General features: G+C 36.8%; 1 protein-coding gene across 1 annotated transcript in view; it reads right to left on the reverse strand.

Annotated features, from left to right (window-relative positions):
• Positions 1-25,427, reverse strand: part of LOC117282757 — a 61,567-nt gene that overhangs the window by 15,661 nt on the left and 20,479 nt on the right. The window contains exons 9-17 of the mRNA XM_033753674.1: positions 24,539-24,690; positions 18,573-23,637; positions 15,786-16,337; positions 14,636-14,849; positions 11,423-11,575; positions 8,539-8,737; positions 7,201-7,352; positions 3,253-3,538; positions 2,477-2,591 (exon numbers count right to left, since the gene is read on the reverse strand). Coding sequence (XP_033609565.1) covers positions 2,477-2,591; positions 3,253-3,538; positions 7,201-7,352; positions 8,539-8,737; positions 11,423-11,575; positions 14,636-14,849; positions 15,786-16,337; positions 18,573-23,637; positions 24,539-24,690 — 6,888 coding nt within the window. The remainder of the gene's footprint in view (positions 1-2,476; positions 2,592-3,252; positions 3,539-7,200; positions 7,353-8,538; positions 8,738-11,422; positions 11,576-14,635; positions 14,850-15,785; positions 16,338-18,572; positions 23,638-24,538; positions 24,691-25,427) is intronic.

Here is a 25,427-nt window from a genome sequence, read left to right on the forward strand (position 1 = left end):
CAGCAAACCACAAAGAGTACAACATAACATCCACTGCAAATACACTGGATCTTTTTCCTCTTCATAGGGTTTATGACAGAAGACATACACATGCAGCTCTCCTTCAATGTGTTCAATTAGCAAAGGAATGCTAGGCACATAATCTGGAAAGTGATGGTCTGTCAGCCATTCAGGAACTTTCCAAATATCCACTTTCAACTCCTGGACAAGATTCTTCTTTCTTTATGGACTTCCAGAAGCCATCTGAAAACGTCCATTTGAAAATCTGGAAGAGGCATACTTTTTCACATTGTGCGCATGCACTCAGCAGCACTATGAACATAGCTGAGAAGCATATCAGTCCAGTCTACTGCAGCCACTTTATTGCTATAACCCACAATATATTTGGGTTCAGAATCAGTTATTTTGCTTCTCAATTGCACTTTCCAGTATTCACAATTTCATCTGAATGAAGGGTGTAAAGCATTCTTACATCCTGTCACAGCACTTTATGGTCATAAGGAGGCATACCTTTTCTGTTGCCCTGTACTGTAACACAGGAATTATTCTTCCTTTTGTGAAGAAACAAGAGATAATGCAGAAATGGCATGCCAGTTATCAGTATAAACTGAGTGACCTTTGTTCAAATGTGGTGTAATCAGTGAGGTCACCATACTGATCGTGGTAGCCCTGTATCAGGAATCAATTCAGTGTTAGTGTCTTTCCCTGTGTTAACACAAAAGTTCGATACATATCCAGTTTCAATTACACAAAAGGTAAAGCTTTACTCCAAATGTGTGCCTTTTTTGTTTTTATGTACAATTTAAAGTTTGGCCTTTCCTTGAAAAGCTTTCACCAATATAGAGACATTGAAAAGGAATTAAGGAGTCCTGAAATAGCCAGGAACTTGCTGAAAATGATATGTCTTTCTGAAGTTGGTCTCCTACTTGTTCACGATAAAAAAAGCAAGCATTCTAAGAATTTAAAGGAAACTATCTTGCCATAATTCCCAAGACAATTTGGAGTCAAGTATTACATCTTTCAGCCAGTTTTCTTTCAGAAAGTTGTGCATTTCTAGCCCTCAACATCAGCAAAGCAATGAAAGCACACATTTCATGTCTGGTTGTATGTGTTCACCTTTCGAGACTGTAAGATGATTCATCTTTATAATAATTGGAAATCACCTGACGTGTGTACCCACTGGTCTCTGTAGTGAAAACACACACAAAATGTTCAGTAAGCATCATCTTGAAACAGCGCACTTCATTCCAGTTTTCCGTTAGTATGTTTGGGCTGTTTCACCACTCAGGTGCTTGGTCACTGGCTTCTCATCATGGCAGCCTGGGTTTGAACCAAGGTCATGTTATATGCGATTTGTGGTGGACAAAGTGGCAGGTTTGCTCCCAGTATTTCAGTTTTTCCTGCCATTTCTGCTTGTACCAACTCCTCCATGTTCATTAACTGTCCTATCATTCTCCCATCAACTTAACAAGCTTGAGTAAGTATATCATGTTCACATCTCAGCTTAAGGCATCAAGCTTGTGTATTGTCAGAAACAAAGTACTGTTATTAGTCCATATTAGCTCAGAAAGCAATGGATTTTCGTTGGAAACCTCCTTTCATTTAGATGAACATTTTACAACATCAGTATCACCAATTTAATGTGTATGAACTTCCAGCTCTCTGTTGGTAACTGAATATGACTCACAATTTTGAGTGTTCTATGTCACTTTCCTCTGATACACAGTTTTGCACAATTTTATTCACTTAATAAACAGTCAGGACTGAAGAACAGAACGCCTTCTGCTTACCATACAAACTTACATTTGGGTCAGCTGCCATAATACACAAAACTACTAGAATTCCAAGTTATTTGCAAAAAGTGTAAAAGCTGTGAAAATATAAGCAAAACAAGAGGTTCAGTATGATGTTATTACTTCTAGCACCTGCTACAATCATACAGACTTCTTAAAAGCTCTTGCACTTGTATGACTATTGTTCTGTGATTACAAAACCTGGAAACACACATGTACAGCAGGACAATATCAAGATACATAGACAATGGTCACATTAGCACAACCATAGTTCTGAAAACAGTTAGTGTTCCAATCCAGCGCTACCTAATGGGCTTCACTGCATCACTTTAAAATGTGCTTCACTATATTGTGTGCACATACACAAAGAAAGGTTTTGAAAATTTATAACTCATAAAATTTTAATTTTAATTTCAGTTTAAATTCCACATACTGCACTTATCTAAGAAGAAATAATATTAATTTTGTTACAGTGTATTCAATTCTAAACACGTTTCCTGATTTTTTTTTGTTTTTACAACAACTAAACCATTAAATCTTCAGTCAGGACAGCTTATCTCAGAACTGAAACTCAAACCTATGGCCTCCCTAATACAAACCAGGACGGCTGACCATTTAACTGTGACATTCATTTGTTTTCCTGGAGTATACTGTTGTACAATAAATACCAGTAGAGGTTTTACCAAATTTTATTTGCTCCAGTATGAAGGTATTCCACCCATGGCAGACCATGTGGATCTCTATACCAACAACACGTAGTGAACAGCATTCCAACATGGAGTGTGGGAACAGTAACACCTGCAATACACACATACATACACATGATGGTAACCATTAGAAACAATATACAGTGGAAGCGAATAAATGACATAACAGAATCAACATATGGTAAAAGAAATTAATGACTGGATGCAACTAGTCTTCATGAGCTTTAAAGGAGAGTGAAAGGACAAAATGGACAAAGGATCTGAACATAAAAATAATAAATTCATATGCTTTATTTTTAAAAATTCTGTTGATATGGGGAAATCTGTTTAGGAGTGTTATAGAACATAAAATTGTGAAGGTCTGTAAAATAGTAAAGAGAGAAAATGTTTTCAATACATGGTATAATTTTTATAGAATGGCATTATAATCAAAAGTAAAAGTATCCCTTTTTTAAATTTCTAGCAATTTCTGTAACCTTGAAATGTTATAGAATTAAAATTATCAACAAATTAAATTTGGAATTTTAAGAGATGTTCTGGTGAGTTTAAAAGATTTATTATTTCTCTTGGTTTTAGTTGAACTAACTGCATTAACTATAGCACTTGATGCCAAAATGCATATGCCGAAACAGATATTTTTGTGATAATTATATTTTCATCCAGACAACAAACAATGTCCAAAGAAAGTACTGCATGACAATACTAAAACACTGACACAAACATTCAGAACCACAAACTTAATGTGAACTCACCCATTATAGGTCCAATAGATCGCAGAATTGAACCACTATTATTGGTTAGAACCTTAAGATTCCATGGATGACGTGCAAATGGGCTGTTTTTAGAGCATGGGAAACCATATCCCCAGCCACTGGAATCGATGGAACCAGTGTGAACACAAACATGACTCTGCCGTAAAGTCACATGTCGCCAGAATTCCTGCTCAACATCAGATGCTGGTGGTTCAGCCTGACGGAACCACATGCTCATTGTGTTCCGCGCAATACGGTAGAATGCGTTTAAGGGCATATTGCGTCCCTGAGTGTTGAAACAAGAAGGTTGTTTCAAATTAAGATCAACTTATAACCATAAAAACACAGCTTGTAGAATAAAATGGCTAAATAGTCATAAGTTAGGAGCAATGACACTAACAAGAGGCCATATAAAATAAAAGAAATCTAGTTGTGAACTAAGAGAGATGTTAAAACTGATTTCAAGCAGTAGAGATGAAGTTACTATGAAATATTAAGAAACACAAGTAGTAATAGACTTGAAAGGATTCTGACGATGGTGTATGCTGTACAGAACTATTAGGCTTATTTTGGACTCTATCCATCATCTGGTATATATAGGGTGTGCCAGGAGGAAAGGACCAAACTTCAGGAGGGTGTTCCTTATGTTAAAGCATGCCGATATAACCCAAAACACCTATATCCAAAGTTGAACGGTTACGGAGATAATGGCCAGAGAAGTGTCAAACTTTGACCGGTGTTACACACTTGTTGATTTCAAAATACATATTAAAACTGGCAGGAATATGTGGATTCTGTAACGTTAATAATGTACGTAACATCAAACTAACTTGTGAGTGACATGAAGCCATAAAATTGAAGTACAAAATACTCTCTCGCCATGTCATAATTGTCCTTAGGGTTTCCAAGCACTATACATGACACATGACTGGCGAGCGATGACGTAATATGGCTGCGCTATAAGCCGACAACATAACTGTAAATGTACATTCACGGAAAATCTCTTTTGGAATTTCGTTTCCATTATCTCATGTGGATTATTATGGGACCACGTATGAATATTTCATTATATTATTTACACCATCCTGGGTAAACGACACCTCATCACTGAATAAAATGACGCTTAACAGTTCGGGATGAGCTTTTATCCAGTGGCAGAAATCCATACGCTGAGCATGGTCGCCTGGTTCCAGATGTTGTACCCTTTGATCATGGTAAGGATACAGCTCTTCATCATGTAAAGTATGCCACACCTGCATACGTGATAGGCCGTTGCGAGAGGCCATTCTATGAGTGGACAGACGCGGACTTCTCTCAACCATCTCAAGAACGTTCTCTCGTGTGTTTCTCATTTGTACATCCTCCCTTTCCGACTGCACAGAAACACTTGGAAGAGAACCAGTCTCACGCAATGCCTGGTGAATTCGCGTAAATACACGTTGAGATGGAATCCTTCGATCAGGAAAACGCCTTTGGTACTCTTCAACAGCAGCACGTCCATTGCCACCGCAAAATCCATACACAAAATGCATATCACAATATTCAACATGTGAAAACACAAAAGGCATTTCAGCAACACCGCACAACTACACATAATTTACTAACCATTCACGACCCCGCCGCAACATAATCTGTAGGCTCTGTAGGTAGCGCATGAGATTGAGGCTAGTGTGACTCACAGCACTCCAGGACAAACAGATAACAGCCACAGCTGACAGGTATAGTGCGTGGACCCGCTAGAAGACCACACTTTTCTCGGCCATTATCTCCGTAACCGTTCAACTTTGGACATAGGTGTTTTGGGTTATATCGGCATATTTTAACATAAGGAACACCCTCCCGAAGTTTGGTCCATTCCTCCTGTGACACCCTGTATAAGACAAAAAACCACAACGTTTCAGAGACAGATCCAGTCTCTGAAACATTATGGTTTTTTGTCTTGTATCTACCAGATGATGGATAGAGTCAAAAATAAGCCTAATAGTTCTGTACAAATAGTACAGGATCTTGTGGTGTTTGTGAATAAAAACAGAGGGGCTACAGCCACGCAACCAAATGTTTTTATTATTCCAATGAGAGCATGTTTTGGCCCATACACACCATCATCAGGTGATTCTTGATGAATATACAAATGATGATGGAATACATATAAAAACTAATGTTAGCATTGTAGTTTTTATATGTATTCCATCACCATTTGTGTGCTCCTCAAGAATCACCCAATGATGGCCTACCTGAGCCAAAACATGCTATGAGTGGAATAATAAAAACATCTGTTTGTGTGATAATAACCTAACCCTCTATTTTTATTTGATACAATGTGAAACCAGAATATTAATTGAAGGTTAGAGAAATTAAGGATATAGCGGTATGAATACAAGTAATGTATGAATGGCACTAAGATTCCTCTGAGCACTTCAGGAATGAAGACTCTGAATAACTGAACAGTGGGGAGACCAAGAACACAAAGGGAAGAGAATGGACAATATACAGAGTGTAAATAAATATATGTTACAATGATGTGGTAAATAAATGGTTTCAATCTGATCATATTTTTTTGATACACCTGTGTCTGGAAACGCTTCTTTTTGGCACTAAGGGCCACAAAAGTTTCTGAAAGGATGCAAAAGTTTTATGGGATGTTATCATTGTTTTATATTATAAAAGTTGCTCAAAATGGCAGCCACTGACTTCGCTGCATGTTCTGCACTGCCTGGCCACATTATGCTGAATTTTTTTAGAGAGTCCTGGAATTTCCTGGATGGTTCCAGCTGCTACTGCAATTCTTGCCACAAGATCATGTTGTGTCTCGAATGGAGTCTCGTACACCAGGCTCTGCATGTACCCCAAAAGAAGAAATGCAGCTGAGTCAAGTCAGACGAACAAGGGGGCCAGGTTATTGGGTCTCCACATCCAATCCATTTGTTGTCAAAAGTTTCATCCAAACACTCATGGACGACATTAGTGCAGTGTGCCGGGGCACCATCATGCTGGAACCACATTTCACGATGGACATCCAAAGGCACCACTTCCAGCAGCTCGGGTAAAGTCTCTTGGATAAACGTTAGGTAACTGTCCCCAGTAAGCAGCAGAGATAAGAGGTAAGAGTGTCCTCTTTCACATTTCAGAGGCCCTAGCATGTAAACTAAGTGTTTCCAGACATGGGTGTATTAACAAAATATGATCAGATTGATCTCAATCTACCACAGAGTGTTGTAACATATATTTATGTACAGCCTATATATTATGGAGTAGAAAAATGGTGGACACAGACAGATCACAGGATGACCTATCCACCTGGAAAAATCAATGCTACATATGGATGACAATGGGATTCCTTTGTGAGCAACAAATATTAAGATAAATAAACAAACACTGGGAGAACAAAGGCCAAGATGGTCAAATCAAATGAGGGGAGTTATACAGTGTGCCATTTATCATAAAACCCACCATGGCAGCATGATATCAGATTGTAATTAGATAGGAACATCTACATTAACATTATATCTTAACATTTACTGCTTTGGGAGTTATGATCTCACTGTCAGTAACCATTTACAGTGCATAATATAACACGAATATAGTAGCTGTTGACAGTACAGGTAAAGTTAAAGATGAAGTTATCCCTATGTTTAATTACTCACCATGCCAGGATGGTGGATGGGGGAGTGAATGTATAGCTTCTTGCATCCTTAATCCTGGCCTCAGATGGTATTTCTAATAAATATTTTATTCTATAAGGAGCAGTAAAACCATCACTGATGACAGACACATGAACCTCATTTAGGTAATCAGAAATGAAAAAGATAACATATGAATCTATCTTGCAGGAGATATAATCACAAAGAAATACAATTCTAACTGAAGAATTATCTGATTAACTAGTTTTCCTTGTGGTTTATATACCACATTCCATGGTAAATCTGAATGACCTGTTAAAGAAATTACCTTTACAATGCATTCCTCGCTTTCATCTGACGTGTCACCTTCACATTCTTCCTCAGGCATATCGCTACCACCTGGACTGATTGATGTTGTTGCTCGCTTCTCTCTCTCAGTCCACTCTTGTTCCACTTCATCAAGCAGTTTCTGTCTTTCATCTAAAGCAAAGAAGCATTACATCACATAGACACATGCAATAGTGGAAATGATAACAAAGAATAAGAACAATTAATTAAATTCTTCAGCCATAATGAAAGATATAAAACAAATTTCTAACTGATGCTCTACTAATGGCACCTAATAAAAGTCTGTTACTACTGATACCAACGTCCACCACCAGACATGATTCTAAGCCACTTCAATTTACACACTTATTTCCCTAAGATCCATCTTAGAATTATCCTTCCACCACACCCTTGGCCTTACAAGTGGTCACTTTAAAAGAGGTTTCAGTCATCAGACTTCTGTATGAATTTATCTCCTCCATGTGAAATATATGTCCAGTGTATCCAGTGTATCTCTCAATTCACTACCTGACAATTACTAACGGACAAATTTCTTCCTTATATAATAATCTTAACAGATTATTTTTCAGAATCATATGTAACAACTGGTAAAATTATGTACAGTTGTTAGTGATATAGAAAATATATTAGAAGAAACCATTTTAACTGATAAAACAAGCACTTTCTTAACTTTTCTCCCAATTTCATTATGAATATTTACTTCTTTCCATCTTCTTGAATTAAGTGAGACTCTAAACCATTTAACATCATTCTAATGTCCAGTCAATTCCTGATTATTTGGCCACAGTTTACAGTGAAACCCTGATTTAAGGTCTGTTTGTGGGACAAGCTTTTTCTTTTGTACCTTAAATGGGGGGTTTTGGAAAAGACACTGAACCTTGATCACTTAATAAAATACAAGTTTCTTCATTTCTCAGAATGCACCCCATTTCCCTCTTAAAGAAATGAAGTTTTCCATATAATTATATTATTTAATGATGCTTGAGGCACCATGAAACACTTTACGATTTTATTTCACAGCACAGTTGGATTCTATCCTACCTCCTACATAATTTTCACTTTCTAACTAATTGTTAAGCTCTTTCTTATCAACACCATGGCTACTCGTTACTTCAAAATTACTTAAAAATAACTACAACACTAAAATGCAACAACAAAAAAATGTCCTCAATACATTTAATCTGAAACATCATGGGTACAACTGAATAGAAAATCAAATGCCTGATAAATACTATCCACAAATTTTTATACAAATATTTCTATCATTATTATCTATCACATCCTACATTTCCATCTCCTTTGCTTAACAATTCCTCACCTGGTGATAGCGTGTCATATGGCAATAAATATTTGCAATATATATCATCTAACTTTGTCACTCTATCTTGTGCAGATTTTGGGATCTTCATTCCATCTGCAACTCGATGCCATTTCTTCTTCTCAATTACCTCCTTCAAACCACCAAAATTCTGAACTATTTTGTACAGTCGTGGCAAGTCAACTTCCATGCCTCCAATCTGCATAAAAACAGATGGCAAATACATGAAATAGCAGAGTGCCAAAACCATATACAGTAGGAAGGAAGAGATAAAATTATGTATGGGAGTTCTGATAAAGCATTATTCTCTAAAGCATCAAATAAGCATCCCCATTTTAACACTTCCATACCCAAGAATATTGTGACAACTACCCTGAAACACTTATATATACTGCAGTGTACCGTAACACAACCAGGATGCTCGAATCCGCTTACCATGAACATTAACTGACATTACAGCAAATTTCTTTCCTGTCAATTTTTAAATGCATTACAAATGTACTAAACAGATGTCTTACTATGATTTATTATTGGATAAGGGGTAGAAAGTAAACAATTTTGTCCACAGACCTTAATAATTAATATTTAAGGGTTAATTTTTAAATATATGCTATGAAAAATTTGAATGAAGCATTTTTAGGGCTAAGGATGAGAACATTTTATTAAGAGGCTAAGAGATTTACGTTGTATTTATGGAGGCCTTTTTCCCACACAAATACTTGTATAAAGCATACTGCAGGACTGTGGATAAGTGGATTTAGTTTGTGACCAGTAGATTTGAGATGTGTTTCTGAAGCCCTGTGTCCTCTCCAGATACCTGTCTGAAGCACACTGTAATACTATGAACTAGTGGATTTCTAAACTGGTTTAGAGATTAATAACTTGAGGAACTCTCTACTTCATGTAAAAAAGACAGATCTCCTAGATAAAGTATGGTGAGAAGGCATATCGTGCTTCTGTGATTCTTACACTAATGGGAGAACAGGAAACCTAATTTGTGCCATGTCAGATTTGAAATCTCATACTTAATTTAGTTCTTGACAGATATAAAATAGACCACAACTATACAGAAAATTACAATGGATGGGTCTCATTTTCAGTCTACTAAAGAAAGAATATAATAAGAATCATTACAGGATGTAGAAGTAGAGATTCATGTAGAGAATTATTTAAGAAATTAAAAATTCTACCGCTTCAATCGCAATACATATTATCGCTTCTCCTATTTGTTGTTTACAACAAAGATAAATTCAAATTAAATTCTGATGTCTATAACATGAATACTAGACAAAAATATAACTTCCACCTACCCTCATCAACTTTATCAGTATATCAAAAAGGAGTCTACTTTACTGGCATAAAAGTGTTCAACAATCTGCCACAAAGTATTAAAAACTTGGGCAATGATACTAAAAAGTTTAAATCAGAGTTAAAGAATTATCTACATGCTCATTCCTTCTACTCTTTAGATGAATACTTCAATGTAAATAGAGAATGATGTAAAATTAAGTTATATTAATTTTTAAGCTAAAATTGCCTGTACTTATGTAACCTTTTGACTTGTTCTGTATCCAAAGGTACTAACCTGCTTAGGATTTATAGAATGTAAATAAATTCAATTCAATTCAAATACCAAACAATGCTCTAAGGACTTTCAGAAAACTGTTTCCAGTAGTTTTTACAGGCACACTGGGAACAATGGGATGAGTGACTAGTCAAAATGACCACAAACACCAATATTTGGTGATAAAATGAAAACTTTTACAGAATCAATCCGGTTATTTTACTTTTGGGGTGTGTATATAACAGGAAATAGTCTCTATCCACATGTAACACTCCATAATTTGGCTCACAATAGTGTGCCCTGCAGGTCCTAAAAGCTTACACATAAATAGATAAACAGAAACACAAACAAATTTAACCTTTTAATCATAACAATCATAACAATAAATGTATGCACTGTAAGAAGAAGAGTAAGTTGAATAAATGTATGCACTGTAAGACGGTCTACTTAGATCATGGACAATTATCCTCACTGAAGTTTTCACCCGGATGGGTCATTTCTAATAAAGCCTTCTCAATTTTTCCTTTTTCCTCCCACAAGCACTTCTCTTGTATTTGTGGTTACTCTTTTTCTTCTCTCAATTGTATATCATCCCTCACTCTGCCCTTGCCTCCCTCACAGTTGTTTATTCTACATCTTCATTTTCATTACTACTGAAGAAATCCTACTGTCATCCATGCACAACACATACCCTTAAACACTCTATCCTTCATCTGAACAAGTGTTCTCGTAGAGCTCCTAGTTTCACAATTTGCCTAGTACTGGCTTTAGATTTTATCTCATGTTGTAATCATTTCTTAGAACTACACTGAACTTCATCTCTACAGCTGGTAATCTGCTTATATCATTTTCAGCCCATGTCCACATTTCTGCTCCGTATGTCAAAATATGTAACACATTTCATAAAATATACCTTTAATCTTTTCTGACAATTCTTTATTCCAAAGGATATCTTTAATTTTCTGGTAAAAATAAGTAGCTCTGCAGATTCTCTCTGTAATTTCTTTCCAAAATTTTCCACTTTATAAAACTGTAGTATCAAAATAATGAAATATTTTAACTTCCCTCACAATCTGATATTACACTTCATATTTTTTAAGTCTCTATCTTCTTGGATTACATTTTTAGTAAAACTGATTTTTAAATATGGCTTTTCTAAATTTTATTCTCATTCAATTTATTTCCCAGTGTTTCTCCTTTGTCTTTGCACATTTCTGCCCATTTATAATGTCTGTACTGTTCCAGTCATTAGAATGACAAACAGTAATGGTAAGATTATGTAATATTTTTACAATTACTTGTATTCCGAATGTATCTTACCCAAGGAGGATGGCTGAATGATATACTCTGTGTAGCTAAATACTTCTTAATAGCCATCATTTCCTTAACATTTGGTCCCCAACGGTGCAGCATCTTATGAACATACTGGTTGTATGCTAGGAAGCGCATGTCATCGCTCACTTTACATTCAGGCTGAAATCATAACAAGATATACTGGAAATGGAACATGAGGTTTGAGGTCTTAACAATGATGAACATTCATGCTGTGGGTTATGATACCATGTAGTCTGATGGAATATTTCAAACCAGAAAAGACGCATTTAATTTACTGGGCCAATATATGATCAATGGTTCTGGTTGGTCTGGCTTAGAAATAAAATGCAATACAATCAACACACATCTTACCAAAATTATAACCTGACCATAAAGCAGCATAGCTCAGCCAAGACTGTAATTCTAAAAGAATATGTTTCAAAATAGACTTTCAACTTCTTGCAAGAACAGAAGATCTATGTCACATGCATTCTGCAAGACACAATATTCGAAGGTTCTCACAATGCTGCAAAGTAAAATGACAGTTATACATATCTCAAATTTCATGTTTCATTATTGGAAATAATTTTTTTTAGTGCTTATGCACCACACCATGAAAATGTATGGGGGGTGGAGGTAAGGCTCCATGCATTCTTAACCTCAGTACATAAAAGGGTGGATGAGATCCAGAGCCAGTCTGGAGGTGGTGGTAGAGATGATGATCTCTGATCTCTGCAGATTGAAACACGTAGTGAGATACAGAAAATAAAACTGAGTAGTGACACCTTAATCCTGGTTTTGTAATCAATCAGTTGCTGTGTTCATGGCTCCTAAACTACCTTCCATGATACAAAATCACTTGGAAATAAACCTGTCATCCAGGCACTTTACTGAATGAGGATTCTTAGCTCATATCATTGATCATAAAGGAATGGATAAAGTGAATCTTGATTTACTTATGTCTTCAGGTGCTCTCAATCTTATAATATTATATTTCAGCATCCTGTTACACTCACACAATATATATGGACAAATACCGTCTTAAGTGCAACAATTTTATTGTAGTTTTTACTTCTTTTTCCTCCTCCACACTACATGTTTCGGCCCTAAATGGCCATCATCAGGTGTGTATCACTCACGCAACTGTTACACTGCTTGTTAAAAATTTAAAAACACCAGTCTTTCCNCCAATACTCTGTGAAATTATGAGTACAAGGTCCATCTATGGGATTTCTATTGAACTATGGGGTCAATCTCTCTTGAGTAAAACACAAGCATTAATCACTATATTGTAACATTTGGTTTCAGCTTTTCAGAAGTAGATGTGACAAATGTATATCAACAAGAATTCCTGCTTATGCCTTTCTTATTTTAATCATGAAGACATCATTTACATTGAAGAAAGCAGTCTTCTGGGATTTGGCACCGTGTACGTATATGTGGTGTTAACCGATGTTTCGGAGGAACATATCGTCTCCATCTTTAGGGTAGAAGGAAAAATATAAGAAATCCGCAAGTGAGGAGACCGTCTGCTCTTACCGGTTCTCACGGTCTCTTCACTTGTGGATTTCTTATATTTTTCCTTCTACCCTGAAGATGGAGGCGATACGTTCCTCCGAAACGTCAGTTAACACCACATATACATGGTGCCAAATCCCAGAAGACTGCTTTCTTCATAGTCACCGCCGTGAAAACCTCAAATCTTACATCGTTTACATTGTCACGTATTTAGAGGCGTGACTATAGATGGGGTATGGATTGAATACTGGATTTATTGACAACTTGTACATACCATTCAGAACTACACTTTACAGATCACTGCTACACATACAGACTAGTGTCCTCAGTATGTTACAGTCTCCACTAGCAGTTTCCTGACAATGGATTTAACACAGGAACCATATTAGTCTTCGATTAGCTAAGATTGGAGCTGAACATCTGTGCATAGGACCTGAACCAGCCTGTGACATCTCTACAGGAGTCACAGAAAGGTAATCAGGGACTGGACATATATGAAGCACAAGAAATACTGGGGATCCTTGACTGGACTCAGGTACGCAAAGGGACTCATACAAGTACCCTCTGCTAAAAGAGCGAAGAACTGTTGAAGTTAAACAGGAACCAGCTATGATGGGTGGTGGGACTACTTACAGGACACTGTCACCTTAAAGGACACCTCTTCAAACTGGGACTAAGTGATAGTCCCACTTGTGAGAGGTGTCAAGAAGAAAATGAAACAGCCACACATATCCTGTGTGAATGTGAGGCCTTAGCTTATTTAAGATTATGTCACTTGGGTCAATACTTTATGGAACCAAGTGACTATTTCGACACCCCCACATACAAAACGCTGCACGTCATTCAAAGCGCAGGATTGCTGAGGGGATAATCAAAAGGGGAAGCACAAGAGATCACAGTAGGTCGCAGTGCAAGGGCTGAGAAGGCCCACCCCTTATACATTCATTCATTCATAATAGACTCACTGAATTACAAATTCCATATATCACATATAAGTCTTCTTTTCATAGGTGCATTCTTCCAACTAACTCTTTTCTTCACAGCCTCCCATAGAACTCCACTGAAATTCCAGCACTCAACTAAGTGGGTCTCAGGCTGACAGCCATTTCACACCAACCTCTAGTCTTCTCTTAACAGACTGACTTTCAACTGAAAACTGAACTGGCCAACTTAATTGTCTTCAAGATAACTCCTCGGCACTGACCACATCAAAAACACCATTCTTCTTCATTGTAACTGTATTGTTGTGCGTGTCTCGTTTCTGTGGGAAAGGGTTTACTGAGCCGTTACCAAGCAATGCATGTTCCTTCTCACAATCACTGCATAGCAATGGTACTACTCGTACATGTTACAGTATATTGTCTTACAGAATTAGATGTACTAAACAAATGAGGTAAAACAGCAACAACTGATAATGAAACATGAACAAAAAAAAAGAATGAGGAATACATATTTGCAGGACAATGGAAAGAAATTATAACTGTCAAGCTTATGGACTGAAATTATTTAATGAAACAAATAAGCTGATTGTCAACAGCTCTCTACATATTCCTTTTTGATAAGTGGGTTAACTGCTTGGAATTAAAGATGAAAAGTAACATGTAACAACAGCAAACTAACATCTCAACAATGGATAATGTAACTGGAAGCAAGAGAGAGGTGAGTATCTTGCCAACTCAGTATGGAATGCTGTATACCTACCTTAAAATTAGGTGGTGGCACAACACGACACAACCCAAACTTTTCAGCCACAGGTCGAATCCTGTCAATGTATTCTAGTGGATCCTGGAACTCTTTCTCTGATGGATGAAAGACAGGTGCTTCGACCATCTGCGCTGGACTTCCCAGACTTGGGAAGCTGGTAGTGTTACTTGGTTTACATGCATAGTTCATTGATTTTGCTTTCTGAGAACTCCTGCAAAAAGTTTTATCTGATCACATACTTGTTGAGGCCTCTGCCTCAAAACATAATTTTGGGCATCCTGGCCTTAGCTCTCATGCCTAGTTTGAAGGTGGATATCTTATTTTTAGAAGGGGAAACCACTGGGAAGATTTCAATCTTGGCCCCTACGAGGAAGTGATAGCGAAGGCGATGATTTACCACAAATTGATATATTTGAATTAGGTCAATTTTTGCCATTTGGATTATCACTTTACTTCATAATCCCATTTGAATTCCAAACTAACTTTATAAATACATTTAATCAACAATTCAATCAGTACTGGTGAAAACACTGCATATGATGCAGTCAGCTAACCTGCTTTAATTGAATGACATAAGAGGAAATAAAAGGATACAAATAAGATACCTGGATGACCAGTTATCTGTCCTTGTACTGCTCTCTACTGTGGAAAAAATATGGTCAGCAACAAATCCAATCTGTCTGATCCAAATATTTGGTCATTAATAATAAAATAGCCCTTTATGAAGTTTTACTTTATCATGTACAAAAGAAAGTGAGATTCTGACAGAAAGTGTCGTTTTGCATTTCATAATGTTGAAAAAGAACTCTTTGGAAAACAGTACATACAGCATACAGATTAAATTAAATGTTAACATTTAACTACAATTGTTTGCTTATTTATATACATAAGAACTGAACAACTGTAACAATTAACGATTAATAATGCTAAATCTTTTAGTATACATATAAAGTATGTTCAAAGTGCAGCAAATAACTGAGAGCTACTTATCACTGTCTTAAATCTTTTTACCATTAAGGATATCTAGTTCACAGAACATTCAAAATTGTTCCATCCCACCCCTAAGTAAAGATAATTTCCCACTTGTCATGTAGGAATAAAGACAATTAAAAATGTTGGGTCTGAACAACCAGATCTAAGAACTTACCGCTTACTGCTTCCAGCTGTCGATTTTGATGTAGATGAAGTATTCGGGGAGTTCGCCTCCACTGAACTTCTTCGATCCTTTCCTACATTTCCTTGACTTTTGCTTACAGGCAACTTGGGTGCCGCCACATCATCAAGTGAGGAAGAGGGTAGAACACTTTGAATTTTCTGTTCTTTGATGGAAGGTACTGCATTCTGCTGGGGCTTAACGACTGGCTTTGCAGAGACCATGGCCAGTGGTTTGTTCACTGTATCGTCCACTTCAGGCCGTGTATGTAAACCTAAAGAGATATCGGCAGTTTTACCACCAGTTTCAGACAACTTCAGAACATCTGTATTATCTGACACTGTATCTATCGTATCATCACTTCTTGCACTGTTGCTTGATGGAACAACAAGTGGGCGACCACGTGCAGTCGGCTGAACAGTGCCAACTGGCGGATATGTTCCAGTGGTGGCAGGTGAGGATGCCCCAACTGCAGAACCATAAATATTCTTCTGTTCCATCATCAACATTCCAGTTGATCTTTGGTGCTGTGCAGTGAGCAGGGACCTGTTAACAAAATAAATGTATTATGAAGAACAAAAAATATAAAAAACCAAAACAATAAATTCCAATGTTAAAAGGTAGTCAAAAAACTGTACAATTAGATGAAGAAAATAAATTAAATTAAACTAAAAGACCACTGAATAATTTCAAAACAGGATACTAGTATTTTAAATAAAAATAAGGATATGTCTGTATGCAGTCTTCCTTTAAATGTATATGTTTTCTAAGGTTAAGATCAAAAGTCATTACAAATGATTATGTAATACAATAACTAGCATTAGGAGTTGGCAAATGAAGGCTGAAAGTAAACAAACATTTTCTTGGAATTGACAACGAATCTTATAAAGAGAAGATAACTGGGAGATAACAAAAATATTGTGAGTACAGGTACTCATCAATTTATGCAAGAGCTGTTTTCTGAAAAGAAAAGAATTGTTATTGAGGTTGAAATTGCCCCCTTCTCCATGTGTCATTACCCATACAATTCTCTATTCCCCTTTTTCCTGCCTCTTTTGATTGGACAGTAAACAATCTGCATTAAAATGAGAGCTATTAACTGAAATTGGTATAAATTATCTAGGTATATTAGGATGAAACTGCATTTTTCAAACTCACATATAGTGAGGAGCAACTATATATCAAGAAAGGACAAGGGCATAAACTGAAAATGATGAATACTTATTTATTTATTTTTCTTGTGTAGTGCTACAGGCCAATGTTGGCCAAAACCTTCCATTTTCCCAATTTCAGGATTTTGTTTATAGACATTTGGTAGGACTCCTTGGACAAGGCACTGACCAGTTCAAAAGCACACGACAACACAAACACAGGAAAAATACGTACATCCATGCCCTTGATGGGAATCGAAGAGCGTTCAAGTGGTGCAGAAGATCGTACATGCCTCAGACCATGTGGTCATTGTACGTGGCACGTTTATTTATGGTTTATTAATAGTGCTGTCAGTAACTCAGGCTATCTAGTGTTGAATAATAGGATAATTAATAAACGGTGGATTTGAACGGATGTGGTCATTTCCTACGTTCAGATGTTATCCTGGCATTTGTCTGGAGGGGCTGCAGAAAACCATAATAAACCTTACTCAGCATAACCAGTCTCTGCACTAAGGTTGAACGTGGGACCTCATCAATAAAAAGCAGGAGTGTTATAAAATGTTAGCACATTTATGATCTAGCTCCATACCAAACCAGACATATCTAGCCCCTGTGATCCATCTGTTGCTGCCATTAGACTGAAAGCTGAATACTGATTTTGTGCAGCTGTCATTTTTTTTTATGTGAAAACAACACAGCAAGCCACGAACAAACCCTTGATAACATCAAGAACCTCCTCATCAAGATAGACAGGCGGCACAAAATCTGCCCCATACAAGAAGGACCATAGGAGTACGGGCACGAACCTACGTGGTTTAAAAAATTTTAACTATTGACAATAAAGGTTTCTTAAATAACATCTAGAAACTTTTAAAAACTTTACAACACCAGGAAGCTGCTGTGATTGTGAAATGTTCGACTTTATGCGTACTGTGCATTATAGGATATAAGTGTATGTATTTTAAATCAAAACACCTATTGTGATGGTAGTTTCCAGTTTGTAATGATGTTCCCTCTGAAGATGGCCTGTAAGGACCGAAACATGTAAGGGAGATAAGTTTAAAGTAGTAAAAACTTACATGTCACACTGGACGGAGTGGTTTGTATTTATAATTGTTAGTGTGACAGACCAGAATGAAACAAATAAAAAAAAATCATCATAGGACGGTTTCAAGAAGAAGACAAAGGAGGACTGCATGAGAAAGAAATCAAGGGGAGCTGAATGGCTGACTGGAAACCCTTGTAGACAGTTACTAATAAGAGAAACCAGTACCAAACAAATCCATTTCCTATCAGAACCCACAGCAATGTCATTTCACATGTCAGTGCTTTCTTGCCTTAAAGAAAGAAAGTAAGCTAAAAAGCAAAAGTCACAGACTAGATGGTAAAGACATGAAAGAAAAAAGAGAAGAAAATTGTCTAAAAAATAAACAGAGAAACAGAGGGGAGTGGTGCCTGAGAATTGGAAGACAATGACAATTACAAACTGGAGAAAAATTCTGGAACTGCAGGTTCTTACAGCCTGGAAGAAATGAGGAAAACTAGGGGGAAACCATCTTTCACAATTATGGAGGTTACTGACAGGGTAGGTAAGGTGGAGATGTCAGGAGTTTACAGATATCTGTACCTTCCAATACCAGTTGTATTCCCATCTTGAATACCCACTGCTGTGCGGTTGAAGGTCGGTGGTTTAGTGACTAGTTTCGCTCGCATAATGACACGCTGATTTGGTCCTGTTGGCCCTTCTGTGCCTAGTTTGACTGCAACACCTTGTATTAACTGTTGTGTTGGTGTAGCCAATGGTCCTCCTGTCCCAGTAGGATGCTGCAGTGGGATATAGAACAAATGCCCCTCATTGTCATCCTCCTCCTCTTCTGCCACATCTGTCTGCGTGGAGCACTCCATGCTTCGTTGAAGCAGAGGTTCTGGAGTTGCTGGATGGGATGCTAATATATTTTGTGATGATGCATCAAGGCTGGGTTCATTATCTAAATTTACCTGAACAGCAATAGATGCACTACTGGTGCATCCAGTTTTTAACGTTGTCATTACTGCGTCATTCTGTAACAGGAGCACTTGCTGCTGCTGTTGTTGCTGCTGTGCTGATACATAGTTTTCAACCTGTACAGGCCTCATGGTTATAGGAAGAGTTGGTATAATTTGTACTATGGCTGTTGACAAAGGCAAAGTTTGTATAGGTTGCCCAACAACAGGCAATGTAAGCCGTTCAGACTGGACTGTCTGCACTGTTGATGATGGGACTGTCTGTACTGGTGGTGACTGAATGGTTTGCAATGTTGGTGACTGAACGGTTTGCAATGTCATTTGGACTGCTGATGGAGGTGGTGTTGTTTCATCATCCAGTCGTGCCAAGTCTTCCTCTGATTTTGATGTTGTTGTACTAGATGTTCGACTGTCTCTTGCCCTACGCCTGAATGGTGTACTGACCGGTGGTAACTCTGGTTCTGATTCAAATGCATAAACACTGCTTTCATTCTCTGGAGAGAAAGCATTTGCACTTGGAGTCAAATCCTTGCGTTCTTTAATTTTATGTGGGAATGAACGTCGTTGCTGGAATATGGGCTTTTTCTCCCCTCCTCGATCCTGCATAGGCTGTGACTTGATGTTGTGATGTGTAATATTTACTTCCTGCTTCCTTGCTTCTGGGTTTAATTTATTAAACTTTTCTTCAATAACATGTATGTCTTCTTGTGACTGAACATTATGAGTCTGCTCTTCATCATACCTCTGGTTTTTGTCTCTCTTACTATATGAAGGCCTTGGCATACTTAGTTCACTTACATCATGTTGTAATGCTGATGCTGAACATATGTTACTTTGCAATTTTCCAACAGCTGCTTCCTCCTTGTTAGTATCATCTTCATTTTCTTCCTGATTTCTTGTACTCCTCACTTCAATTTTTTGCCGACTAATAGGAACTGCATTCACACCAACAGACTTTGGTTCCTTGACTAGTGAACTGACACTGTTTTTGCTAGTTCTTGAATCTCTTCCTTCATCCAACATCAACAAACTCTCTGCAGAAGACTGTGGTCTGACAAGAGCTACATCATGTGACATGCTCTTTTTAAAGTTAACAGTGAACTTAGGAGTTACTTCTGGTAATTCAACAACTTTCTGTGGAAATACTTCCCCTAAAAATGGGAAATCTTTATCAGATTGGTATAAATGTTCATCATCAATCTCTCTCAAGTATGATGACATGTCTTTTCCTGACTTTAGCTCTTCTTCTAAGGGGTTGGTCCTGTAATCATATTCCTTGGTTGTTGTGGTATCAATAAAATCAATGTTATTTAAAGTTTCACCTTCTTCACCCATGGACTTCAAGCATTTATCAAACACTGAATTCCCAGAATCTGATTCTTCAATGTAACTTTCATTTAGCCATTTCTCAATCTGTTCATTTGACATGTTCACTTTTGCTTTTACTTTGTCCCTAAATGTAGGTTCTCTGTTTAGTACAGCATTTGATTTGGCATGGTATCTCAGTGCTTGACTTGAAGGGCCAATTTTACCTCTTCTAACTTCCACACCTTTTCTGCAATCCATAACTCTCAACTCTGTATACTTCTCCTTGGTTTTATTATCACTTTTTGATATGGCTGCCCCTGTAACTGATGTCAGTTCCACTTTGTTTGCAACTGGTATATGACTAATCATAAGCGTTTTAGTTTCAACTTTTGCTCCATTTTCACCTCCACACACCTGTTCAGGAGGAATGTCTTCAAACTCTGCTGTTGTCTTGCTGTCTTGTTTTAAAACAGCATCCTTTGTGGGTAAAATTGTATTAGGAGGACATTTGGATAGAGGCTCTTCTTTCATTGCTGACAGACTATTGCTCAACAGTGAAGATACTTGTCCCTCGGGCAACTTCGTCAATATATCATCTTCAGAATCACTGCTGTCCCAAACACCTTTTGGGGAAGTTTTAATTCCAGCATGTGACACTACTTGACTCTGAACATGAGTTTCAGCTGACTTGGAAATACTGGCATTCTTTTCTGATGAACAACTGTCAACTGATATCGGCATGTTATGTAATATCTTGTCAGTATTAAAAATAGTTATTTTATTAGAAACTGGAACAATTTTATTACTCCTAGAAAGGTTACTAACATTACTGACAATTTGTTTTTCAGATTTTACAGTTTGTGACTCAGCTTTTAATTGCAATAAATTTCTTCTCAAAACGTGAGAAGATTTTGCACTGTCTACTCCATTATTACCCAAGATCTCATTTCCAAATCTACTGATCACATTTTTAACTTTATTTGATGTGTTCATCTCCTTGTGTGGTTCAAATTTTTCTTCTTTGCTATTAATCACTTTTCCAACTAATTCTTTTGTCTCTGTGGCGATTTTCCCCTTTGTTAATGGTTCAACATCTGCAAATGAAAGAGAAGATTTTGTTGGCTGTTGAAATTTCTTATCATCAGCTGAGATGTATTCTGACTTGAACCATGTATTCTGTAATAAATATTTGTTATCACTGAATGATTTTGGAGCTTCAACTCCAAATAAACAATCTTCATTCTTTACTGATGGTACTTCTGCCATCTTGGTTTTAACATCATCATTCTTTCTAGGCAGTATCTGTACATTCTCAACAAAATTCTCACTACTTCTAGGTAAAATTTCTTCATTTAAAGTGCTAAGATCTTCATTCTTCTTGGATGGTATTTCTTTATTTGTTGTACCCATATTTTCAGATTTTCTTTGTAGTATCTGTTTAATCTTATTAATCTCATCTATATTCTTCCTTTGTGAAGCTTCTATGTTCTTAGAGATATTTTCTTCACTCTTTTTCAGTGGTACACCTTCAATTTTAGTATTAAGGATCTCTTCACAGTTCCTATTGTCTACTTCTTTGTTCTTACTGTTAGCATGTTCAATCTTTCTCGCTGGGACAATTATCTTCTTGTTATTCAAATCATTTTTTGTTTGTTGGGTTATTTCTGTACCTTTAATACTATCTTCCTCACTCTTCTCCAGCAATATTTCATTTCTTTTGGTAATAAGCTCACCGCCATTCTTTCTAACTGTTGTATGTTTAATTTTGTCATGAAGTTCTTCACAACTTCTCAGCACCATTTCTTTCTTCTTAGTCTGAAGTTCATCCTCTGGTTTTCTGAGTGCCACCTTTTTAATCTTAGTGCTAAATTCATTGTTCTTTTTCAAAAGCGTTTCTTTGTATTTAGCATTAACACATTCTCTAGTCTTTCTTTGTGATATTTCTTCATTTTTAGCATCCTCTCCACCACTTTCATAAAACATTTCCTTATTTTTAAGAAGAACGTTATAATTTTCTTTTGGCATTATATTAGACTTAGTAATTTCACTTTCCTCATTCCTTCTGTTTGAAATATCTTTATTTCTTGCAATATGACTCTTTCTCAATTGCAACTGTCTGTTCTTAGTACAAGAAATTTCTTTGTTCTTCCTTTGTATTATCTCTTCTTTCTTAGCAGTATCATCGATTATCTTAAGCAGTTTTTCTTTGTTTCTGGAATTAACAGCTTCACTCTTTCCATATTGTAGTTCTTCTCTACCTTTAGTAATAAGATTGTCCTCACTCCTTCTAAGCAGTGATTCTGTGTTCTGTGTGATAGTACCATCTTCACTTTTTCTCTTTGATAATTCTTTATTCCTGGAGTCAGTAACTTCCACAACCTCCATGACTTTGATTTTTGAGATATCCTCACCTGGCTGTTGTATCTTATTATCATTTCCCTTGTGTGCTGGGAACATAGGAATTTTCAAAACTTGTTCATTTTTCACAGTCACATTTTTCTTCTTTGTATCATCAGAAACCAAAAGTAAAGCCTTACTCTCATTTTTGCTACCCTTTTTATTAATAACTTCATCCCTTTCTCCTCCTGCTTCACTCTTCTCTTCTGCTATGGTGTCTTTACTAGCATTAATTTCATCACTAAGCTTTTTTGTAACTGAATGCTTCAAAAAGAGTTTCCCAAGTGGTTCTTCATCAGAATCGCTGAATGTCTCTTCTGAAACGTCCATGGTATTCTCTTGAGATCTGGAACATTTTCTTAAGCCTCTTATGAGAGGAGAAGAAGAGGGTTGGGATGGTACTGGCTTGATCTTCTTACTCAGATGCTTGGATGGTACAGTACCTGCAGATGGACTTTCTGAATTTGAAGCCTGATGAATCACATCATGAATATCTTGCTGGATTGTATCACAGCAATCCTGTGCTGCTTCACGAGAGCCTCTTCTCAAACTGCGACGGGGAGCATATGGAGGCCTCATCTTATCACTGTCAGCTTCTCCTTCTTCATTAAACTGATTATCAACACTCTGTAGTCTAGCAGATATTTTCCTTGGCCTCACTTGCAGCCCTGTTCCATCCTGTTTTTTATTCACCACATTTTCTTTAATATTAACAGATTCTTTTTTATTTGGATTATCTGGTATCAGCAATGATTTAACTCTTTCAGTGTTCTTTGAAAGTGCTGGTTTCTGTAAAGGTAGTTTTCTATTCCTCATGGGCAGTTTTTTGGCTTTTACAATTTTAATTTGCTTCTGTTTGTTAACAGCAGTATCACTTGTTATTTTTGATTTATGAGGTACTACTGTTTTAGCATCCTCCTTTGGCTGCTGGGCTTCTTTTCTTTCTTCATATGCTCGTGCCTTAATTTCACTTTCTCGTTGTTCTGCAACAAAAATACATACATATGAACTCACATTAATGAACTCAGGTCATAAGAACTACCAAATATTGTAGTTATGTGGTCAGCCATTTGGTTTTATACTTGCAAGGCATCATGTTCAAATCTTGGACTAAAGACCATCATCTTTCCATCTTTCCCAGTTCTTCAGTTTCTACAGCCAAAGCTAGGGCAGTAATTTAATGCACATCATAACTGCTTCCTCCCATAACTTTTCCACTTCAATGTTTGCAGTCATCTTACCATTTATCGCTACATCTACATAATTTACATTGACAAAAACATCTCACTGTGAGAAGAGGAAAACAACCATGACAAGAGAACTGCCACCACCTAAAATAATGCTGCCAATTGCTTTTTAATATTATTTTTTGGGACAAATATGAAATTTTGTACAAACTGTGACATATTTCTTCTGCTTTTCCATGTAATCTATCCTTCTATAATACATTTCTGCTAGTAATGAACATAATTCCTTTTAAAGTCACGCTGAAGTATCTCTTTACAGTTTCATCTTCAAAACGTTCAGATGTAAATATCAGAAAGCATTAAAAAGAATTTCTTTAGGCAGTGGTTGTTCAAAATTAGTTAAATAAGTATAGGTGCAGGAATTTAATATATAACTGTATATATAGTTTTATGGGGGTGTGAAATATGGCCTCTCACCCAAGGTGCAGAACACAAACTGAGGGTCAGACCTGAGATTCTCACAGCAGTAAATAATTAGCTTATGGTATCCTAGAATGTGGCCATTTTGGTAAACTCCTGCATTTTGAAGGTATAATATTTAAATATCCTCTGGCACAGGAGTACATTTTAAACTGAACATCCCCACTGCCAGACAGTTAATATATGAAACATTACAGCCAAAACATCACAAACTTACCAAATCGTCTTGCATTGGGAAGTTCTGGAAAACTGTCAATGGACAGTGAGTCTTCATCTACTTCTGCTTCTGGTGTGATAAGCTTCCTGCCTAGCAATTCCATATATATTGCTGCAGCTTCCTTTGTTTTACGAGAAGGCCTGGTGTAAAGTCTGTAATGTCAAAAGCAAACCAGTTCTGGAAAGTACTGCATAGTGTCATTAAATAAAACCTGCAATAATGAAACTATATCTTTCATTTTAATGGATCAAAGAAACCAACCTCAAACAAACACATCCTTCAAGGCAGAACTAAAAAGGTGTGTTACATTTATGTATGACAAGTGTCTGCTATCTAGGATTTGTAACTGTTCACTAGAATAAAGGTTACTATAAATTATGTTAATTAAGAACAATTAAGTACAAGCTATAAATAATAACGAGTAAGTAGTAATATTTTTCATGCAAAAAATGACATATGCTCGTTCTTGCTGTGTGGAAAGGATGCAGCATTCACTACACTTCCTAGAATTTTAGCTGTTTGAGCTATGGTGGCATGTCTTTTGGAAATCTGAGATTTGACAGTGCAAGCTAACTCAAGGAACAAAGCCACACACCAAGCTTATTACATATCAAGAAGCTGTCAAAGTGCCATGGAGTTTTTAAGAGATAGAACAGCGCAGCAAGTCAATATCACTGGGAAATGTAAATTTCTAGTGAACTCTCAAAGTTTGAATGGGACCCGTAAGGCCTGTTTCAGGAAGGAGCTGCCTCTTCGAAGTCTGGCCTCAAAGAAGCTTGCTACTCCAGAGAGCTCATGCACCAAATGAGTTGTCTTCTGAATTCTGAAGCCTGCAGACACAAAACTGCATCATGCATCATAGTCACTTTTGTATAATCATTGATGTTTA

Source organism: Cryptotermes secundus, unplaced genomic scaffold (assembly GCF_002891405.2).
Source record: "Cryptotermes secundus unplaced genomic scaffold, Csec_1.0 scaffold355, whole genome shotgun sequence".
In the NCBI taxonomy this organism is placed as follows: domain Eukaryota; kingdom Metazoa; phylum Arthropoda; class Insecta; order Blattodea; family Kalotermitidae; genus Cryptotermes; species Cryptotermes secundus.